Source organism: Acipenser ruthenus, chromosome 5, assembly GCF_902713425.1.
Source record: "Acipenser ruthenus chromosome 5, fAciRut3.2 maternal haplotype, whole genome shotgun sequence".
NCBI classification, from domain to species: Eukaryota; Metazoa; Chordata; class Actinopteri; order Acipenseriformes; family Acipenseridae; genus Acipenser; species Acipenser ruthenus.
Window position 1 is genome coordinate 28031288 of NC_081193.1, and position 23846 is coordinate 28055133.

General features: G+C 40.5%; 1 protein-coding gene across 1 annotated transcript in view; it reads left to right on the forward strand.

Annotated features, from left to right (window-relative positions):
- eys (eyes shut homolog) overlaps positions 1-23846 on the forward strand; it is a 458209-nt gene that overhangs the window by 172978 nt on the left and 261385 nt on the right. The window contains exons 26-28 of the mRNA XM_034921306.2: positions 5092-5213; positions 16996-17117; positions 21455-21714. Coding sequence (XP_034777197.2) covers positions 5092-5213; positions 16996-17117; positions 21455-21714 — 504 coding nt within the window. The remainder of the gene's footprint in view (positions 1-5091; positions 5214-16995; positions 17118-21454; positions 21715-23846) is intronic.

Consider the following 23846-nt stretch of genomic DNA (forward strand, 5'->3'; position numbering starts at 1 on the left):
TACTCTAAAGCAGGGTGTCAAACATAGCCGCCCGCCCATTAGTTTATAAAATTGCATTGATGTACTACTGACTACTGGAATATTTCTTGAAAACAACCCGCCTCTTTAATGTAACACATGTATTCAACATGTGCAGCCTGCATTGTAAGAGTGACATTCCCATTAAGCCAATCACAGCTCACAGAGGTAGTAAAATAGCCAATCAAATAGAGCACAGGATCCGTGTCTTCACGCCCAAATAATTCTGATTAGGATAGCAGAGTTAAGGCTTGTTTCAACTATTTATTTTACTTTGTGTAAAATTTAAAATCAGTAGCGAAAAAGTAATTGTTCTCTAGTTAATGTGTTTTGTGTAAAGTATTGGCCTACATACAATTTATATAGACATTTTCATGTACATTACGATGTGTATGTGTGTGTGTGTGTGTGTGTGTATATATATATATATATATATACACAATTTATTTTTTATTTTTTTACGGTGTGGCCCACCAAGTGAACAGTCTTAACTTAAATGGTCCTTGCTGACAGATTTTTCCGTTCAAACATTTTTTCATAAACAAGTAATTCAGCAAGATGTATTTTTTTTGCGTTAGTGAATCAGTGAATCAAACGAACACATCTGTTGAATTGATTCACTAAAGTGAATGAATCCAACTAATCGAGTCAGTAAAAGAATCAAACTGCACAGCACTAGGTTTCAGGCCAGAAAAAGAGATTCAAATAGCGCGCCTATCAGTTGTTAAAGCCTGGTTCCCATACGCACTAATAAATGATCACTTTAGCGCACTAAAATAACAGCCTTTAGTAAATACCATGTGAATACAGCTCATCTCATCATTCTGAGCTGGATGCTCATTTAAACACATCAGCATGCATTACCATAAAAATCACATATTCATTCTTACTACATTTAGTGCGCGCCATAATATGTCAAGTATTGCATGTGACAATAAATAAAATTGCAACAGTAAATACAGAAATCATGAACGTGCACACTCATTGCAATTAAGGTGCACCATAATGTTTAGCGGCTTTTCATAAATGAGGCCCATAGACTTGACTAATTTACTGGGAAAATAGCTTTTTAAAAATGTTTTTGGCATTGCAAAAACATGGAGGTATGAGTCTGTTTAAAACTGATCTTGTATAATTTGCAGTTGAATATATTTCTCTGCTTCTGAAGTACAATGCAAAAAAAAAGTGTAATGAAAAAGAGGATTTACTTGGTATTCCAAATTCACCATTAGAGCTGCCCTGTCATATCCATACCAGGGGTATCTCAGGGGTAACATAACAAGCCTGTAAATTAGTTTTAAAAAATTGGAGGAGACAGCCTTTAGCCTACAGCTGGTTTTTTTGTTTGTTGTTTTTGTTCTCTGCATAGATAATGACTGCTATGAAGGGATCCTTAGTGTACTGTGTTGCTGTTTGCCTCATATAGTAATTGTGAATGACTCAGTCTGGGAATAGGGGTTTATTTAGGGATTAAATAGAAAGTCTTAAAAAGATGGCTTTCTGTATTAGTTAGCTGAGTTCCTTCTTGGATACCTTGATTCTGCTGCCTCTGGGTCTGAGTCATACCCCTGTGGGCTCTCTGCTGCCATATGCTGCAGACAAAACTGTGACTGCATGCAAGGAGGAGAGTCAGAGAAAGCCACGCATCTCCAGGCAGATGAAAAATGCTGCTGCCATCAAGGATCCAAAGCATTTAATGAGAGTAATAGCAGCTACATGTACAGAGACAGAGTGACAGCATAGATTACATGGTAAATCTTAAGGATAATGAAGAATCCTGGGACCAATGTGAGGGCTGTAATAAATTTGCTTCTGTAAGAACTGCAATTACTGCTGTCACTGGCCATGTGTATAGCTGTAATGCTGTAAAGATGCATCTCTCTTGATATCATTAATGATAAAACAGAGGATGTACTGATTATAAGCCCTGGAAGATTTTGATGAAGTGTTAAAATCAAAAAAGAATCAGCACATGTGTTTAAGTGTTAACCTTTAGGTTGAATTTCAGGGAGGGAAGGTGAGACTTATCGTCTTCTTTTCTCTATCTGTAACCCGATCTCTACCAGCACGTCACTCAGTATAGTGATGTGCTCTCACCAAATATCCAACCTCTATCCTGCCTCTATAAAGCACTCCCATTTCTAGCAATTTGTCTCTTTTGAGCTTTGTTTGTTTGCTGTTGATTCCTTGTGATTACTCGTTACGTACCTGGTTTGACCATTTTGCTTATCATTTATTCTCCTTGGATTATCCCTACTTGTTTCTGGCTGACGACTACTTCTCCTTGGAACTACCTTTGATTACAGACTTTAGACTCCCCTCTGATTATCCCTCTGTATTGTTTCCTTGAAAAAAAAAATGGACGTTGCTTCAGTTTTTTCCGAAGAGGAGGATGCCCTTCTCCTCCCCCGACAGTGGCGCATCAAACCCGCCGTGGGAAGAGAGCGGACCTGCTGACAGCAGAGCGCCTTTCCTAGAAGGATTGGCCGACTAACAAGCTCCTGAAGGCGCTGTTTGATAGGGATAAGTCTATCCCAGCTGGGTCGGATCGGAGCTTCATGTTCCTGCAGCTGTGCGAGGCGATGTCAGCAGACAGAGGCCCTATCTAATCACAATGACTGCAGCTTTGTGAACTATTTAATCAACGGCCTATAATTCGACTTTTTAACTGGACTCACCCAAGAACCTGCATACTGCAACATCTCAACCACAGGTTGTCAACTCTCTAATTCAAACTGAAGTGGATAAAAGATTCATGGTCGGCCCGTTCTCTACGCCGCCTTTTTCAAACTACAGGATTAATCCGATAGGGGTAGCTACATGTAGCTATTCAGGGAAGAAAGGACTATCAGTAGTATAAATTCAATGATTCCACACAATCAATTTTCCCTGCACTACATTACCCTAACTGACGCCATCAAGGCTATCAAGATGGCAGGACGCAGGGCATGGCTAGCAAAGGCGGACATTTCAGATGCTTTTAAAGTCATGCCCATTCACCCATCCCTCCGTCACCTGTACTTTGTGCAATGGAACGGACTATACTATTTTGCCACGCAATTGACATTTGGCTGCTGCAGCAGCCCCAAAATATTTGCCTGTTGGAAGCTTTATGCTGGATACTGCTCAACATCAACATAGTACAAGTACAGTTTCTGCTTCACTTGTTGGATGACTTCCTCCTTATCTCTCCTCCCTCTCACCCTCCGGATCAAGCTATATCAGCCCTCCATTCTCTCTTCAAAACAGTAGGAGTTCCTCTATCAGAAGAGAAAATGATCTGGCCAGTCACTACTATTGAATTCATAGGAATAACACTGGATTCAGTGAAGTTCAAGGCCCGTCTTCCACAAGTCAAGTTGGAAAGAATATGCCTCCTCATAAGCAACTTTCAACTGTCGCAGTTCATAACAAAAAGAAAACTCCTGTCTCTTCTGAGTAATTTCAATTAAGCTTCAATGTACCCGGTTCCTCTAATAACGCTGCCGATGCTCTCCCATTTGCAGATCTCCAAATTCCACAAGCTCATGCCAGCAGCGTCGCCTCTCCCTCTGCAACCTCCTCCCTCCATCACCTCAGCATGGAATAAATTCATCCCTTTCCAGTTTACTTCTCTCAGCTCAGGGCTACATGTCAGCAGCTCTGGCTCCAGCAACCAGCTCACCATACAGAACAGCATAGAATCCATACTCTCAATTCTGTGCCCAGCACTGAATCATCCCGCCGCAGTTCAACCACAACGGGTTGAACTTCCCCTAGCTTCTCAGGCATCCGCCACTCAAGCTCTCTAACCAGCGGGACCCCTGGCCACAATCATCTTACCTTTTGCATTATGTGCGCTATTCTGCTACATTTCCATCTATACTGGACCTTTAGTTCCTCTTCACTCTCAAACTTTGTAATTATACTAACATCTGTTTCTATAGAGCCCCCTCTAAGTGCCTTTGCTGCGTAATCATTTGGGCCTCTCTGTCTTATTTCCTTTCTTCAATCTTGATCACAAGTCCGTTAGGGCCCGCCGGGTCGGGGCTATTATCCTGGCCCCCTGTTGGTTTGCATCCGCATCCAAGCCGCCGCGGTGGCTTTCCTGTGAGTAGGGGACTAACACTTATTGTTTTCCAGGTCTCGGGGGTCATCTGACAAGCCTTCTGTCACCAAGGTTCCCGATCACGAGACTGAGACTTGCTTTCCTATCCACTCTTCCCCTTCAAGTAAATAGCGCTCATCGAGCCTGCTATAAATCACTCTCTATACACATTTTGCCGATACTCTATGAACTTATGATTGGTGTAGTCTATATAACAAGGCCCTATTTATTGAGATTGAAAATAAGAGCAATAAATTAATGTATGTATGTATATGTATATTTATTTATGTATGCATGCATGTATGTGTACGTATGTCTATAATTTGTCATTTTATCTACCCATATATCTCTATCCACCTGTCTGCTATCCATCTTAGTGCATATATAGGTCTCCCTCTTCAGTGTTGTGATGAGCTATTGCCTCCTGAGGAAAAAAAGCAGTGGATATAGCTGACTTTTCATAGCTAAGCCAAATGCTTACTTCTAATTGGGAATAGAGTATTGTCTGGTACTGGCTGTTGGGAAGTAAATCCTGTCTATGGTTCCCCAATGAGTGATTCTATTCAATCATGTATGCACTGTCGTTTGGGACAGGGGTGCATAAAGGACCAATAAAGGTGAAAAGAATAGATTTTTATAGAGTAAAAGAGGCTGCTTAAGCAAGGTTATATATGCAGTGTCCGGTAATTAATATGTTGCCCTTGTATGGTGTGAAACCTTGCACAATGTATTTGCCATGGATAATATGTTGGTAGGTACATAATTTAAGATATCTAGAATAATATGATAACCATAAAAATAACATGAAATAGGCTGGGATTACATTTAAATTAGGGCACCACTGTACTCAGCAGACACTTCTGCATATGCAGACAATGTTGATATGAAAGGTAATTTTTTTTTTTTTACTCTGGTTCAGTACTTTGTTACATTGCTTTCATAATATGTAGCTCTAGTCTCATAATATGTTTTGTCTTTTATTCTAGTTGTGGGTGGATTTTACTGCCTGTGTAACCCAGGGTTTGCTGGAGTTCGATGTGATCAGGACATTGATGACTGCATCAACAACATGTGTGCGAACAACTCAACCTGTGTGGATCTTAATTTGGTAAGTGCATATGCCTTTTACTGAAGTCTATAGGTCTTTTATCAATATAAAATTGTTAACCCTACTGAAACATATCAAAGGATACAAAAAGATTTTTTGTCAGATTAAGATATGTTGTCAAGTTTCCATATGACTAAAGCGTCTTAAAGCCCATATGTTAATTATTCTTATTAGATAATACATAAAACCTACTGAGTTAACCAATCAGAACTGGAGGAGGCTGAACACGAAGCAGTATCTACTTTTTAATCATGTATCTATTCAGGAAGTAATAGAAAGAATACAACCAGTGACACTAACATACATTAGAAATCAAATATGAGAAATCAGCCAATCACAGAGCAGCATTTGCAAGCATTCCTATATCTCTTATCTTGTGTATAAATGTCACCCCGTCCATAGAATTATCAGTATTTTAAAAATAAAAAGCTGTAAATAAAAACATAGCAAAATGGAAAATCCTGTTATTAACTTCAACCTTTGTTTTAATTTGGATAAACTGGACAGTAGTTTTTCCGAAGAAAATATGACAGAAATTGCAGGAATAGAAAAGCAACTAATCAAATCCGAACCATCTACGGAGCAAAGTAATAGTCGTTTTCCAGCACTAAAACCCGAGGACATTAGCTTGCTAGAGGGAGTGATGACCAAAAAAACCACAAAATATCAAGTGGGCTGTTAAAATTTTAAAAGATTTCTGTTTTGAGAAAGGCAAATCTGTAGACTTTGAAGTTCTACCCAATGAAGAACTAGCGAAACTACTGTCAGACTGAGACAAAGTGACGACAGTCTGTACAAGCGGGGCAGCCTCATAAACATTAGAAGTAGGATTAACCGTTACCTTCAGCAACACCCCTGGAATGAAAATACTGATATCGCTAAAGATTCTGAATTCCGTCAGGCAAACAAACACCTACATCTACAAGCTAAACATGCAGCTTGTCATGGCTTAACCCTATGCCGTCTACGGGGAAGAACAATGTTTGGGTGTGAATATAAGACAACTTTGTGTTAGAGCTTGTAGTTTGGTAACCGTAAATCAGAAATTAAAACCCAACATATCAACAGAAAGGCATTAAGTAGACCTTTTCAATGATATAATATGTCTGGTTGTGGGATGTGTTATATTTTTTCACATATAAGCCAAGCCACCCAAAAAATATACAAAAATTGTATAATCAATACTATTTGTAAAACATACAAATGTACTATTTTTTCTAAACAATGTAGAAAAAAAATTACAGTAGTATTATTATTTATTTCTTAGCAGGCGCCCTTATCCAGGGTGACTTACAATTGTTACAAGATATCACATTATTTTTACATACAATTACCCATTTCCACAGTTGGGTTTTTACTGGAGCAATCTAGGTAAAGTACCTTGCTCAAGGGTATAGCCTATTTAAGGGCCGGTAACAAACTGCACCGGCTGCCTATTGGCAGCCGGCGCACCAGCTGCCCAAAGGCAGCCGGTGAAAAGATTCAGTTTGGCACCCCCTAATCAAAAGGGGGGGCCAACAAAAAGCGGCCATTAACTAACCCAGTCTTTTCCTAAATTAAATGTTCAAAACAAAGGGGGGGGGGGGGGGGGGGTGGCACAGAGCACACCACCCAGAGCCCACTGGTCGACAAAAGCCGTCATGTCGCCAGTGGACTCTGCGTTGGCGTGCTCCAATGCCAACCGGGAACGAAGGGGGGCCCTGAACATGGCTCCACAGTCAAAGAGACCCTCCCCGGTGATCTTACGCTTCCTGGTCTTGTAGATGGTAAGTTTGCCAAGAGCCAGGAGCAGATTCACCAGGAGGTCTCTCTTCCTGCTGGAGCCACAAACAGGGTGCCCGAAAATAAAAAGGGTGGGGGAAAAATGCAGCCAGAACTGCAGCAAAAGGTTCTTCAGGAACAAAAAGAACGGCTGCAGCCTGGCGCAAAGGAAGTAAATGTGGAACACCGACTCGGACTCACCGCAGAAAGGGCATGCGGGGTCCGAGAAAAATGTCCTTCTTTTTCTCACGTTTTTTTTTATTATTTTGCAGATTTTTATTTATTTATTTCTTAGCAGACGCCCTTATCCAGGGTGACTTACAATTGTTACAAGATATCACATTATTTTTACATACAATTACCCATTTATACAGTTGGGTTTTTACTGGAGCAATCAAGGTAAAGTACCTTGCTCAAGGGTACAGCAGCAGTGTCCCACCTGGGATTGAACCCACGACCCTCCGATCAAGAGTCCAGAGCCCTAACCACTACTCCACACTGCTGCCCAGTATATTGGAGCTGCACAATTTTACATGGATTTCAAATCAGAAATTAGAATTGAAATTGGTTGTATAGTCGCAGAGCTATGCAGGGTTTTGTAATGCATGTATTTTACAAAAAAGATCCGAAATGGCACAAACGTAATATTATCTTGTTTGTGATAAAAGCAAATTATTTATATGTATAAAGGTAGATAGATTATATATATATATATATATATATATATATATATATATATATATATATATATATATATATATAATCTCACACAAGATGTTGAGTGTTTTTTTTTATTATTATTCAAAAAGAAAAAACTTGTGAATACAGTATGCTACTCTATTGGTAAAAAAAAGACAAAACAAATGACCAGAAAACGTAGTACCAATAAAAAACAGCTAAATGATAATAAAAGTAGTAACTACATCTAAATAATGATCCATTATTTTACTCACACAGAAACGAAGAAAACATAGGGGAAAGTACACTAATAATAATTAAAATATTGAAGTTACTCCTAAGTTGTTTAGGTATCAGCTGCGTGCAACTCGTTTACATTAGTTCAGCCTCCGTCTGGAGAAACATTTTCAAAACAGGACATAAAATGAAAACAAATATAATTAAAATGAAAGTAAAAAAAATAAAAATAAAAGGGGGATCTCAGATGTCTGTACAGTAACTTAGCTTTTTTGTCTCAATCGCCATCTCCTGGCCTACACGCAATCACACACACACACACACACAGCATTCCGGAAGTATTTTTTTAAAAAGTGTATATAAAGTTTTTTGTTGTTGTTGTTTTTAAATAAAACTTAAAAAAATAAAAAATAAACGATTTAATTATTCCCAATTCTTAGCTTCTGGATGAGTTTAGGGCGTGTAGAAGGGGAGATACAGACGTTTCAAATGTGTGAGTACCCCATCGAACTCGACTGTAATGGCGGACACAAGTTAATCATCCTTGTAGTCAGTTGTAGGTCAGTTACAGCTGATCCTGGACCAAACCATTTTTAGACGAGGAGAAGGAGGGTTGAATGTTATATTTAACAAAAATAAAAGTTATTTTCACTGTAAAGATATTGAGTGTCTAATATTTGTGTGTGATTTATAATAATTGTTTAAGAGACATCATTTTGCTCAGTTTGTGCAGCATCCAAACCATATAATATTAACAGGACAAGGAACACATTTATTTGGAGTGTGTTATTATAAGTTATGTTATGTTACAAATAATAATAACCATTTAATTTGGAGTAAATATCATAAATTGCACTCAATTTGAAGTTGTGTAAGACTTACTATAGCCCAGTGAATTAACTACAAAACAAAGGATGCCAACATGCATTTCAAGTTAAACGTTGTTTTGTTTATTTCCAAAATAAATAATGCATAAAGTTGACAACACATTTTATTTATTTCTTTCATTCCTTGCCATTGCTGTAAACAGTGGCCAAGTAATAACATGAGGTTTACTTCTGTCTCTTTGTAGATGAACAAGCAAACGAAAACTGAAATTTAACTTTAAACACTTAAAATAAAACAAATGTGGAAATGGCATTGTAAAGTGAAGGGGAAAAAACTCAATGTTTTGGTTCTCGTTTATTACATTCCACATAACAAAGTCGCAACAAAAAATATATAATAGATACAATCTATAGAGAAATCACTACGCAACATTTTCAGGAAGTTGGGTACTGTTTAACCGAGGCATTTCAGAACGAGGTACTTGCCTTTTATGTCCCATGAGATTCTGACTCGCTCTAAAGCAGCACAACACGTGTTTGTCCCAGATGGCTTTCCATAGAGATCACTATGCATGCGTGTGCATAATCTGGTTTGCTAATTTTTTGCTGTCTAAAACCTATAAATAGCGGCTCAAAAGCTACTGTGTTAATCCTGTGTTTATATATATATATATATATATATATATAAAGTGCAAGGTATTTTTGTCATTTGTAGCGAATACGAACATCTGATTTTTGTATCCGCATACATGTCAGTAGCCTGCTCTATTGCTTTTAGTACAGGAACTGTAACTCCACTCGTTTGAGCAAGCATGAACAATAGATTGATGTCAGAGCATAACTCATTTTAGCAAACAAATTGCTCGATTGTCTTTAAAAAAAAAAAAAAAAAAAAAAATAATAATAATAATAATATCTTTATATAGAGCCTTTCATAGTGGCCCACCATCACAAAGCCCTTTACAGAGGTAGGCTGTGAACTGTGCATTATATGCAGAGTCACTTACAATAGGACACTGATTTAACATCTCATCTGCAGGATGGAGCACAAGGAGGTTAAGTGATTTGCTCAGGGTCAGTTAGAGATAGAGGTGTGATTTGAACCAGTGACCTTCTGGTTACAAGCCCTGGACTTTAACCACTGGACCACACTGCCTATGTCCAAATCTTAGTCCATAGCGCTCCCTGCTGGGGTTTTTTTATGCTTTTTTCCTGTTTTTTCTCTGCCACCTGTTGGTAGAACTAATGAAGTGCAGCTGATTCAGCGCTGGTCAGAAAAAACAGAATTGCTACCTTGTTTTGTTACAGTCAGGCCTATCATTTACTTAATTAAACACCTGATTGGAACAAGATAAGGCAGAAGTAAGTATGACTATTTTAAAAATAGGTTTATAAACACTGCCTTTGCTGTGTTCAGTCAATTGGAGGTATGCGAAAGAAGAAATGGAGATGATTACGCATGAGGTTGTGTCTCTGGAGATTATGGAATAGCATGTTTTAGTTGATATAAATAATTCATTTTTCCTCAATTCCCCTACTCCATGAAAGCACTGAGAATAGCAGCATACTGATAGAACATAACTGCCAGAATGCTCCAAATGCATATAACTGACTGGTTTACTTATACATAACAAATACACTTACAGTAGTTATAACTGCCCTCAGGGATTGTTGCTTGTTGTTCATTTTACTCTTTTACTTTTTTTAAAAGAACAAATTACTGTGTGTGTTTACCCAGAGAACACAATAATTGTGCGTATTGAAATGCAAATGACTGGTGGCCTCAGTTAGATTTGAAATTTACAGACGTAGTTTGGGATTTCCTCTTTATTTAAGATTTGTACTGCTTGATAAATGGGCTATACATTTAAATGTGGTGTCAGCCACTTTACCAACACTTTAATAACTTTATCGATTGTAAAAAGAAAAATCTTTCCTTACAATTTGCATTAGTAATAATTAGGGGTCTACTTAAATCGCGGTAAATTTACGTATTTTTCACGGGTATGTTGCGGAATAAAATTAGGATTTTGCGGACATTTCGCGGACATGTTTAAACATTAAATAAACCTAAGTAGACAGTATTTCAGAACACTATAAAGCCTAAAAATAGTGGTACTTTCTTCCTTACTGAAACAGAGTGCTGGCATTTGTTAAAGGCGAGTATACAGCATCCCCCTGCAGTTGACTTGCCCATACATTGAGACTGCACTTCTGCATCCACTGAATTGGTTGGAAGTTAAGGCAAAGCTTTGCCAAGTTATACAGATGTGGAAATTGATTAGAAACAGCCCAAAAACTCGGTTACACAAGGGCATGTGGCATACTTTAATAAAGTCAATGTATGCAGCACTTTCGTTGTCATGTTATTTGTCCCAGCCAATAATTTATTTTATTAGTACCGAGTCAAAACAAAGAAGACGTGGCTATTCGGGTCTAAAATTCCAACTGTAAGCAGCAGGTTGAAGCGAGGTGGCTGTGCTGGCTCGTTTTAGTACTGATTTAACTTGCAGACAGGAATACTTCTTGTCTGCGCCAACTTTCCAGTTTGGTTTCTGAAAGCTGTTTATTTTACGTTCTGTTCAGCAGCCTCTGTAGTAGCCTTTTTGTTTAATGTGTGATTCTGAAGCTAAATAGCCGATCGATCGTATTTTCTCCAAATACACATTAAGATATGGAAAACAATTACCTCAGTCTGCATGTAGTTTATTTGGGAAATATCTTGAAACGATCATCAGCCGAAATACACTTTGCTTTCTTTGTCGTCCATTTCTACTATTTTACCTCCAATGCTGAAAACAAAATATTAGCAACCTAAATCAAAACAATGCAGCACCAACTTTGTCTCCACCCCCTACTGCACAGTACAGATCACATAAAAGCAGTAAAGACGCACTGATAGGCTGATTAAAACTTTGTCATTTGAATAGTAAACAAGAAAGAACTGCTTTGGAGAATTTATTTTGTAAATGTTACTTGTGGACATTTTTTGTTTGTTTGTTTTTTGCTTAAGTTCAATGCACACTGGACAGCAAAGGAATAAAAATGGGCTATCTACAGAAGGAAGATATGCAGTTTGCATCACTTGCGTTGTGCAGTAATTCATTTAAACAAGTTTTCTTTTTTTTTCCTCTCCGTACTTGTTTGTATGCATTGGCCCCTAAGAGGTGAATTTCGCGGTGACCCCTCAATTTCACAATTTCTGCGAAATCCGCGAAATCGCGATTTAGGTAGGTCCCTAGTAATAATGGCTAGATATTCTAAATATCATATGGTCTTTTTGAATATACACACAGGCAGACCTGAAAGAATGCATGACACATGCATTCTTCAAAAGCATAATATTAAAGATCTATATGACCCTAGCTACATTTCAACCAGGAATGTGGAAACAACTTTCATCAACTCATATCCATAAACAAGGCTACAGGAAAATGCTAAGAAACTGCTGCCTCTGAGATTGTATTGTGATATCTCACACATTCTGTTCTTGTCATGTCACCTTAATTATGAGTCTAAGAGCCTGTAGCTGTGAGATCCCAATGATTATGTTTACAATGACTTTTGACCTGCAAAATTGAATTTTGATGTCACTGTAACCTGTGTTACTTTAATATGCTCTTTAATGATGGTCCTTAACTTGGAGTTCAGCAACATTTTTTGTTTTATATTATTGTAGATAGTAAAGTCAAGATACACTAAAACCAGCCAGGAAAACTATACATCCATATCAGAAGGAGATATAACAGTGGATACGTTTTACTGGCATATTCCCCTTGGTTTTTTCCCATTAAAGTATTCAGTCAGAAGGCTGCAGACAGCTTTCAAAACCTGAACTAATTGAGACAAGAGAGCCATGTGAAAATCTGGGACAGCTATGTGAAAGTCTGGGTTTTTAAAATGGCGAACCATAAAGAGTGTAGAGGAGGAGTGTACGTGTACGTGAGTTACCATGGCTCCAAGGAAGGAGATCAGATATGATGATCGTGTAGCCATACTTACCCTTTACAAGGAAGGGTATTCCGTAAGAGAAATTGCAAGAAAAGTCAATGTTTTGCATAAAGGAGTGCAGACCACAATCAACAGATACAGACAAACTGGTAGCTATGCAAACAAAAGTGACTGAGGCAGAAAAAGGAAAACAACTAAAAGTGAAGACTGGTTGTTCAAAAGTCCAAGGCCAATTGTTTCTTAACCAGCACTCAACGTGCTTCTGATTTCAATTCTACATTGTGAGAGGGTGTGTGGGTTAGTTACTGAAAACACAGGAGTCTGTGTCTCTGAGACGCCGCCCAGACGCACAAGATTTATTTATGAGCAGACGTGGTCTGTCTGCGTGCCCTCGGCATTGCTACCACCAATAGTATCTTCCTGAGGTACTGAGTGTGACAAAATTATAATCCATAATCAAAAGGAGAAAGCAAAAACAAAAAAACAAAACACTACAAACAAAACTACAAAAAAAAGTGCTGCTATTAATCAGGGTTTCGCTACCTCCTCTAATCTGCGAGGCACAAGAATAATTTAACGTTCTCCTATTCCATCAGTACTTTCTTGGGGTTGCCCAGATCCCCCTGAGCTGGCTCTCGTTTTCAGCCGTCTCCGCGTGATTCGTGTGGTTCTTCACTATGGCCTGTTGCCAGGAACCAGGGAGAAAGAATGTGAGAGAGGAGAAAAATAATAAATATAACAATTGCTACTCATGCGGCAGGACATGCAATACTTGTTTTGGTTCGTCCCCAGTTTGTTTGTCTGTCTGTTTATTTTGGCCAGCGTGCCATTGTGTGTGTTCTGTGCTTTGTTTTGTGTTTAAATCTTTTATTTATAATAAACCGACGCAACAGCGCAATTCAGTAACCACTCTGTGTCCTGCATTTCCTGGCCTGACGTAACCACCAGCCAGCCTGTTCACATATAGTGTCAGAACCGGAATAACAGCACCTCCAAGACTCAGGTCAGGAGAAGTATTGCGTTTGCAATTTTTTTTTTTTTTTTTAAACTGGGTCTCTGAAAAATATATGACCTATGAGACCTGGTTCTGTAATCAGCTGAGGCAGGAGGACGAGGGAGCACCGCAGTGTGAAAAGTGCAGGGAGTTTGGGCCCCCTTTTCTGGGAGTTGGTCCTCTGGGAAGAGGTGGACACCTCGGTCAACTGGTTCCACCTCAAGAGGCGAGCTAAGGAGCCCTAACATCCACAGCCCAAGAGGGGGAAGACGGAGCGTCCACAGCCCAAAAGGGGGTAGGCCGAGCGTCCAGAGCCCAAGAAAGGGAAGCCCAAGTCTCCAGTGACCAAGGGAGAGCTGCACCAGTCTCCACTGACCGAGGGAGAGCCACACTAGTCTCCAGAGATAGGAGACTACCTGCTGCTCCTACCTCCACCACTAGAGGGAGACTACCTGCTGCTCCCGCCTCCACTGCTAGAGGGAGACTACCTGCTGCTCCCACCTCCACAGTGACAGGGAGACTACCTGCAGCTTCCAACTACGCCAGCGGGAGACTACCTGTTGCTCCCACCTTCACCGCTTGAGGAGCTGAAGCTACCTGCCAAGGATCAACTCCTGCCTGAGCCTGCATCTCCTAGGGCTGCCAAGCCTGCACCGCCTAGGGCTGCCGAGCCTGCACCGCCTAGGGCTGCCGAGCATGCACCGCCTAGGGCTGCCGAGCATGCATAGCCTAGGACTGACCTGGGGAGGCCTGCTCACCATCGCCTGGGAAAGCCTGCTCACCATAGCCTGGGGAGGCCTGTTCGCCATCGCCCGGGGAGGCCTGTTCGCCATCGCCCGGGGAGGTTTGCTTGCCGTTGCCTGGGGAGGCTTGTTGGCCGTCACCTGGGGAGGCCTGTTCACCGTCGCCTAGGGGTCGTTGGCTGCTGACCCCCGGGGATTTGCTGTGGCCTCTGGCAGAGTGGGCCACACCACTGTCCTCCTTTCTGCTGCCGAAATGTTTACTGCCACACCTGCCTTTACTGGAGGAGCATAACCTTGGTGCTGTCCGCACGTCCGCTGACAGCATTGCCGCTGTCAGCTTTGCCGCTGCCAACGTTGCCACGGGTAGCATTTCCGCTGCCAGAGTGGGTCACCCTGCTGTCAGCCTTTCCACTGCCAGCAGGGCCACAGGAAGAGGATTTGCCCCAAATTTCCAATCAACCAGACAAACTTCCCAACAAACAGACAAACTTCCAACTGTCAATCTCGCACTGTGCCGAAAACACTGCAACCTAGCTAGCCAATGGGAGCACACACTAATATTGTTATCAATGAAAATGTTCTACTATAATTATAAGTCAAATACATCAGATTTACAAATAAATTAATGCTAATCTTGAACTGTCATCATGATATTTTTTATTTGTGTAATGCTATACATATGCAGTAAAATGTACCCAATCCTTAAATGTTTCCATGGCGCTATAAAATACTGATATATAAAATGGACCTCTTAGTTTCTTATTGTTTATCCTCACAGTTCATGACCGAATGACCGAATGAAGAATTATATGCAGTAACTATCAAATTTGGCTTGATGTACTAATGAGTGCAATCACATTTACTAAGCAGTGTATGCATTAAACAGATTGCTTTCAATTTCAAGTTTGGTGTGAATGGTCACAATAAGTTGCCTCATGAGTCTGATCATTGCTTAATCAATATTCAAATTAGTGGTCAAATGACTCAGTACTGTGCCACATTCTGACACACAATACCTAAGACACAATGTCTCAATATTTTACTAACTGTTCAATACAACATCTTCCATTTCAAGCAGAACAATTGATTGTCTCATTTTACACTTTTCCACCCATATAATCAAAACAAACTTAATGCTGCACTTGACAACAGAGGATATAAACACATTTACTAAAATTGCTGGCTGTTGAGGTTAAATCTGGAGATTTTGTAAACTTCTATTACAGGTAAAACCCTCAAATGTCCAGTGTCTAGTAACTCACAACATGTGTATGCAGCTCTAGATTTCTTGTGAGTGATACCAGTATTAAGTTCACTTTATTTGAAGGTCTATTTTTATTGAAAATTATTCCTAATGAGTTGCGTGACACAACGATGTCAACTTTCCATCACAGCTGCTGCACAGAAATAGATCTCTGTAATAGATCTGTAATAGATCTCTTACTAGTGACTGAGAGGTAATAATACTGACATCAGCATAATACACTTTACTAGACAGCTTGCTCTTTAGTTGAATGCTAAAGATGTTCATCGTTGGCCATGAGGGTCAGCGGTTTATGTCCAGCCCTTTTCTCTCAATTCAATTCAGTGGGCTTGGATGCCAAGCCATTACAACATGCTGAGTTCTCTTTTTTAGCATCTGTTTATTCTGTGCACAGTATTGTATACCTTTTAAACGTGTTTGTTTTGGCCAATAACGTAAAACTATGCTGTTGCGTAACCATGAGCAGAGTTTGTGGCTGTGTGAGATATTACATATCTGTTGTGATTAAAACCCATTAAACACATTATTAAAGACATACAAAATGCAATTATACTGTCACCTAAATAGGACACTAAAAATAGATATACTGTATTATGTAAGTATGCACTTAAAAAGGCATTATGTTGTGGTGTTTGCTATTTTTGAGTGGTTCTAAGTTTCTCCATTCTTGCATTATTGTCACTTTTCTCAAAATAAGTCTTTACTTTTGTTTGTTTATTAGTTCACTCTGAATATGTCTTAGAATCCTAAGAGCCCTACCTATTCTCTGTTCACTATATAGAGTAGGTGGAGCTAGCTGAGTTGAAAGCTCACATTGTCACAATTGGAATGGCATGAGGAAGTCTGTTTTTGGTTTGACAATTAAATGAACTAAAATCAAATTCATTGGACACATGTATTTTTCCTGCATGGTTTAATGAACATTTCACAGAGATGACTATTAAAACAGGTAGTAAGAAATACCTTTAACTTCGCATCTAGTATTACGAGCAGTTGGGTAACCACTTACCAAGTTTAAACATTTAGAACAATGTTTTAATAAACCACTACAGTGAGGAAATCTATCTAACCTCTTTCCCCTTAACTTTAGTTTGTCAAAAGCTTATTCCCAGTTAAGAAAATAAATCTGAAAGATCATATCATATGACTGACTTACAAATCAAGGCTAGTGCTGGGTTGTGGAAAACGGTATAGAACTGTATGTTTGTTGTTCTTCAAGCATTTTTTGGCAAACTATTGTATTGCTCAGGAAGCAATCCCTGAATGTAAAGAAAAACACACTGTTGTTCAATTGGATTGATTCAGAGATGCTGTTTTTTTGCCACAGAGCTATCACTGTATCTGCCTGCCTGGGTGGGAGGGAGAGTTTTGTGAGCAGGAATCCAATGAATGTGACTCAAATCCCTGCAAGAACAATGCAACATGCACAGATCTCCTCAATGACTACACGTAAGTTCTAGTTCTAAGCAAGTGGAAATCTGTGATGGCTGCACAGCACACCAGTCATTTTGATTCCCTGCATCCTCTGATTTTAACTTTACAGCGTACAAGTGGGGAACAAGCAACCTCTGTTACGGTTAAACTATTCTAGGTTCATTTGAAATCAGCAGCCGTAATGAATTGCAGATGGTAAGTAAAACAAATTAATAAATTGAAAGCTCACAGCAGGCAGTGCATTGCGGAACTGCAGTTCACTGGAGAAAAGCTGGTATCGCTGTGCCACCTTCCTGTGGGAGAAGCTTTGGGTTAAGAGTGGGGGATGGTGTCTTTCCTATGCTGTTAACACATCAGTACAGCTATGTCTTCACTGCCACCTCGTGGTATAATTTCTAGGAGCCACCTAGTAAAGATCTCTTATAAATTAAAATCCCAGATCAGAGTGTTAACCTCATGTGCCCTAGATATATGTATCCAGTATTTATTGCCAGTTGAACCAACAAGGTGAAACAGTTTGAAACTATAACAGCTTGTTAATCTTTCACAGTTTAGCTCTACCTGGCAAATCCCTCTAACATTTAACATCTGATTTCAAGAAGAAAAAAAAGTGTGTTGTGGTGTTTGAGAGGTTCACAGGATTTAAAGTAGTCTGACAAGTTTGAACTATGAAGTATTTTTTTTCTTTCTTAAATATGTATTAATTTATTATTATTATTATTATTATTATTATTATTATTATTATTATTATTATTATTATTATTAGTTTTCCTAACCTCATAGGGGAACAATTATTTATTGAAACTAGTTCTTCTACCTTAGATCCAAACTGAGGACAAAAATCCTGTGACATGATAGACATTATCCTTAACCGGTGATTTCCTAATATTTTAAATTTATGAAAAATAGCATGCTTTTGTGTGTTGCTACAATAAATGCAGTGTATATTTAGTTAGTTCATTACTTTTTCAATATGTGGGATGGAATTGTGTGATTAGTGTACATTATACTAAATTAAAAAAATACTCCCTACGGTCTTAGAAATTCACTAAGGATTCTCATAGCTTTCAAAACACAGGCTTGTATAAAGGTTACATGAACAATTAATTAAACTGCTAACCTTTTGAAAATAATTATTATATAATATCTACCATATATTGTAAAAAATAAAGTGGGTGGTGGCTATGAGTGTGTGTGTGTTTTATCAATTTCTATACATTTTACCCTGTGTTTCTCATACGATTTTTGTAATGCTCAATTCCAGTCTCGCCTCACTGCTGTAACCCACTAAATGATCAAGGTGACTGAGGACCAACAGGCGACCTCTGTTCCTGCTGTCTAGCGAATGTTCTCTTTGCATCTGCGAAACCTGGAAGCAATGCATGTTACCAAGCTAGTGAACACTGGAGATGAGCACCCAGTCTGAGAAGCCATCGTCTAGACTCGAGGGGCATTTGTCCAGTAGGGGTTGTTGAAGCCACATAAAATGAACAATCCCCAGACAATTTTCCTCCCCAACCCACAGCAGTGGAAAGGCCAATGTGATGCTGCCTGTGGGACCAACGCCAAGATCATCATCATTATTATATGTCAGAGAAAAGAATGACCTGGACTCTATAGCTGTGGCCACTGACTGTGTACGAGGTTTCTTTGACAACAGTAGAGAAGCTGGAAGCTTTAATCAGTTCACACATCAGGAAATGGTTGGGAGTTCCACACTGCCTCAGCAGAGTGGGACTTTATGGTAAAGGAATACTGCAGCTACCTGTCTCCTCTCTAACCGAGGAGTTTAAGTGCGCCAAGGTCCGACTGGAAATGACATTAGTAGAGTCACGTGACAAATGCGTAAGGGAGGTAGCACCTGTGTTGAAAACTGGAAGAAAGTGGGCGGCAAAGAAAGCTGTGGAGGATGCAAAGGCTGCGCTTTGAATTGGTGATATCATGGGGCAAGTTCAGCATGGAAGAGGGGGTCTTGGTCTCATTTCAGCTCCTCATACATGGCACAAGGCATCTCCAGCTCAACGGAGGAAGCTGGTAGTCAACGAGGTGCAAAAGCAGGAGGAGAGGATGAGGTGTATAAAGGCCATTTCCCAGGCCAAGCAGGGAGAATGGATGAGATGGGAGAGTGTGGAACAACGCAAGATTGGCTGGCAAGACCTATGGTCAATGGAACAGAGCAGGATCAGTTTCCTTATCAGGTCAACATATGATGTTCTCCCATCACCACAGAACCTAAACCTCTAGGTAGGAGAGGATCCCTCATGTCCTTTGTGTTCATCACCTGCAACATTAAGGCACATTTTGACAGGATGTAAGGTGGCTCTTAGCCAAGGACGGTTTACTTGGCGCCATGACCAGGTGCTGCGATGTTTGGCCTTAGCATTGGAAGACAAGCGTAACATGACCAATAAGTTGCCACCTGTTCCATCAAAACATTACACACAAAAGACAACATTCCTCCGCCCAGGAGAGCAAGCACCAAGAAAAGGTTTTAAAACCAAGCCTCGCCCAGGACAACTGGAAGCTGCTAGAGACTGGAAAATGCTGGCAGATTTTGGTCAACGGCTTATTTTTCCACCTGAGATTGCCACCACTAACCTTCGACCAGATATTGTCTTGTGGTCTGGATCAGCACGCCTTGTTCACCTGATAGAGTTAACAGTGCCATGGGAGGATGCTGTGGATGAGGCGTATGAGAGGAAGAAACTGCGGTATGCTCAACTAGCCACTGAAGAGGAACAGTGAGGATGGAGAGTCCGGGTTTACACAGTGGAAATGGGTTGTCGAGGATTTGTGGCACACTCTACAACCCGGTTTCTCAGAGACGTCGGATTCAGTGGCCAAGAGTTGCGTCGCATAGTGAAGAACTTATCTGAAGCAGCAGAGAGGAGCAGCAACTGGCTGTGGTTGAGATGGAAAGATTCTGGCTGGGGATCTCAAGCACAATAGAAAGAAAGAAATGCTGATGTACGGGTAAGTAAGCTGGGCTCAGTTGAGTGGGGGACGGAGGGGGGTGATGCTGGGACGCCAGCATCACCGTCGAGCCCTCTTGAGGTGTCGTGGGCTAGTCGACGAAACACCGAGGATGGAAGGTGCCCACTTAAAGACCCCAGAGATGTACCCTACTTAGCTCAATCCAGATGGTTGTCATGCTGATGCGCTGGGGAGACCGCATTATGGTTGATCCCCGGAGCCAGCATCGCAGCCGTTTTGTGTGCTGATGCGCTAGGGAGGCAATAAGCTGATCCCTGGAGCCAGCATTACACTTCAGCCATCAACACCAGACAGAAGGATATCTACATCATCGTATGGAAGGAAGCGCAAATGGATGGAGACACATATGGATCATATTAGTTTACTGTGAAGCTACGTCTTGGTGCTTATCTTGGTGAAAGCCAAGTTCAAAACAGCATGAAGTTTTAACATCTACTCTCATGTAATGGAAATCATTAGCATTCCCGATGGTAATGTTACGCAAAGAAGAATGCATCACATGATGCCTCCACCAAAGTTAATCCACAATGACCATAATTAGGGACAAAAACTATTTCATGTACATCCTGAAGATTATTTCTTTAAGTGATTGTGGCAAAGTGGTTCACAGGGTACAGGTGTAGGAGTGATGCCGTGCGCAAGGAAGAGACAGACAGTGATGATCCAATCAGAAAGTGATTTAATTTGTAATCCAGGTCTGGTGACCTTAAACAATAATCCCAGGCAATACACAGCAATGTGTATTGCACTGTTATAAATAAAGGGTTTGCAGTCCCAAATAAGCACAGTCAATTTACACACAAAATATACAAACACGGTCACCAGTTCTGGGTGCGTGCTGTAGTGCTCGTGGTGCAAATACAATATATATCATGATACAAGTGCAGTGATGTCTGGGTTGGTGCTGGCCTCTGGTGTCGGCTCCAGAACGTGTTAGCCATCAACTAATAACAACAAGCAAGGATTAGACACAAAACAAACAAACACTCACGGTACGATATATAAACACTGGTCCTTCCAGGTCGTTCTTTAACCATAAATGAAAGAAGAGATCACGTTGCACCGTCCCCTATTAGTACTGTCACTCATAACCCCTTGGTAAACGGTTGCAACCGCTCCTCCAATCCGCGGATGCCACATCATTTCCCTTCTGGGTCAAGTTAGTGTACCAGAGTTCCGACCCCTTTCTAGATGACTGACTTCGTTTTAACCCTGGGAATGAATTGTCAGGCCAACCAGTCCAGGGTTCTCTGTTCTTTACCACCAAGAATCATTCTGTTTCTATCACAGTGTTATACTATGTTGCATTAAAGTAATACATGTTTAAAATAATGCTGTTTTGTATTTTTCCTTATCAGATGCATATGTGCTCTTGGTTGGAGAGGAGCTGACTGCACCCAGGATGTGAATGAGTGTGAACCTAACCCCTGCCTGAACGGCGCCAAGTGCATTGAATCAGCTGTCCCAGGGAAATTTGAGTGCATCTGCCCTCCATTCTTCACTGGTGACTTATGTAAAAAACAATACGATCCATGTGACATGCAATACAATCCATGCATAAACAATTCAACATGCTCGACACAGATCAATGGGACAGCAGCCTGCATCTGCAGAAAGGGTAAGAGAAAATATGAGGTCTGATTTAAAGAAAATGTACAGTTCAGTGAAGGGCTTGATGTATTTTCTTTTGCTATAATAGATGGATTCCTATTATGGTTGAGTCTTAGAGGCAGGTACAGGGAGGGCATAGACCAAGGACCACAAAAGCATGTCTATTTTTAAAGGTATGTTGAAAACACTTGTCACATAATTGCTATAATTGCACATAATTGCTATAATTTTTGGTATGGTTATGTGTAACTTGGGTGTTCCCTTTCAAGTACAAAATGTAACCATTACCTAATGGGTGAGTGTACCAAAGCTGTCACATGGGCAATACTGCAGAACGCCAGCATGTATGAAATTGTTAGGTTATTATCATAACCCTGGTTCCCTGAAATAGAAATGTAACCATTACCTAAACGGATATCATTTGTAGAGGGTTTTTGTAGAGCTCCTAAATTATGGGATGCTCTGCCTTCGTTTGTCAGGGGAGCAGGGACCGTTACAGTTTTCAAGTCAAGACTAAAAACACATTTTTATAAAATGTCTTTCTTATCTTAGTGGGTTTTAAAATTGCTACTTTTGTATTATGTGTATACTATTATTTAAATGTTATTTAAATGGTGTGATTGTGGCAGTTGTATGTGTGACATGCTATACAAATGTATAGTGGTTTGTTCTTTTTTCCTGCTATGTACTGTACAGTGGTTTGCGATACTTTTGTATAAAAAGCGCTACATAAATGCAATAAATAAATAAATAAAATATCTCTTATAGCCCGAATTACCTGAGCACTTATATCAAAGCTGATCCTTTAAGAGACCCGTGTGCGTCAGATGTCGTCTCCGCCCCCAGGAGTTAAATACGAGGAACGCATAAGGCTCAGTGCCATTTTCCTCTTCAGGCCTGCTGCGTTGGAATGAACGCAGTGACCTTGAAGGTTAATGGTTACATTTCTATTTCATGGAACCGTTACCTAATGAGATACAATATCCAAGCCGTCGCAAGTGAAGGACTTGCAGCACCAGCAGGTGCTAAAAAGTAAGATAGATTGCCTTTAGCATTCTGGCCGAAGACTGATAAGGGTCCACAGGACAGTGAGGGAGAACCCTCATGCAGTGTATATGCTGCAAGGTTACACTAAGTAGCATTTAACACCAGAAGTCCAACGAGGTGTGCGTCTAACTACCCCAGGACTTAAAGTGGAACATAATATAAATGTGTAAAAGAGCAGAATGAGTGGCTTCTCTTAACACTCCCAAAACCAGGGTTCTGCTGATCTGCGACATTCAGTCGGTAGAACCTGATAAAAGTATGAGGTGTGGCCCATACAGCAGCATTGCAAATGTTTGCGGCAGATGCGCCCTGGAATAACACCCAGGAGGTTGCAAGGCCTCTTGTGGAATGACCAGTGACCTTTTCTGGTTGGGCAGGTTGGCTAGATTGTGTCCAATCCTGACCATGTCTGCAGTCCACCTCGACAGCCGCTGTTTAGACAGGGCTTGTCAGAAAAACTTTGACCCGAAGCAAATAAATAATTGCTCGGATTGCCGCCAACTCTGGGTGCGGTCAATATAATACGCCAATGCCCTAACTGGACAGAGCATATGGAGCTTTCCCTCCCTGTCAGACTGGAAAGGAGGTGGATGAAAGGCCTCCAACTCCACTGACTGGTTGATATGGAAAGCAGAAATGCTTTTAGGGAGACAAACAGGATTAGTGCAGAGAGTAACAAACAGGCTTTTGCTGTTGAGAATGCTTGCATTTCAACTACCTGCTTGGCAGAAGTAATAGCAAGCTGTAAAGCTGCCTCTAAGGACAGGAATTTTAGCTCTGCTGAATGAAGGGGCTTGAATGGCGGTGTTATAAGTGTGTCCAGCACTACATTGAGCTGCCAGCGAGGGACAAGGTCCTTTCTTGGGGGTCTTAACTTCCTAGTACCCATCAAAAAACTGACCCACCAGGAAGTATGCTCCTGGGGAGAGTAAATTTAAATATGACAAGCCGAAATAGTTGCCAGGTAGACCTTAAGTGTGTAGGGAGATTTCCCTTCATCAAACAGATCCTGCGAAATTGCAGTATATCTGCCATGTGGAAAGTCATGGGGTCCAGTGCACACAACTGACACCATGTCTAGAAGACACCACT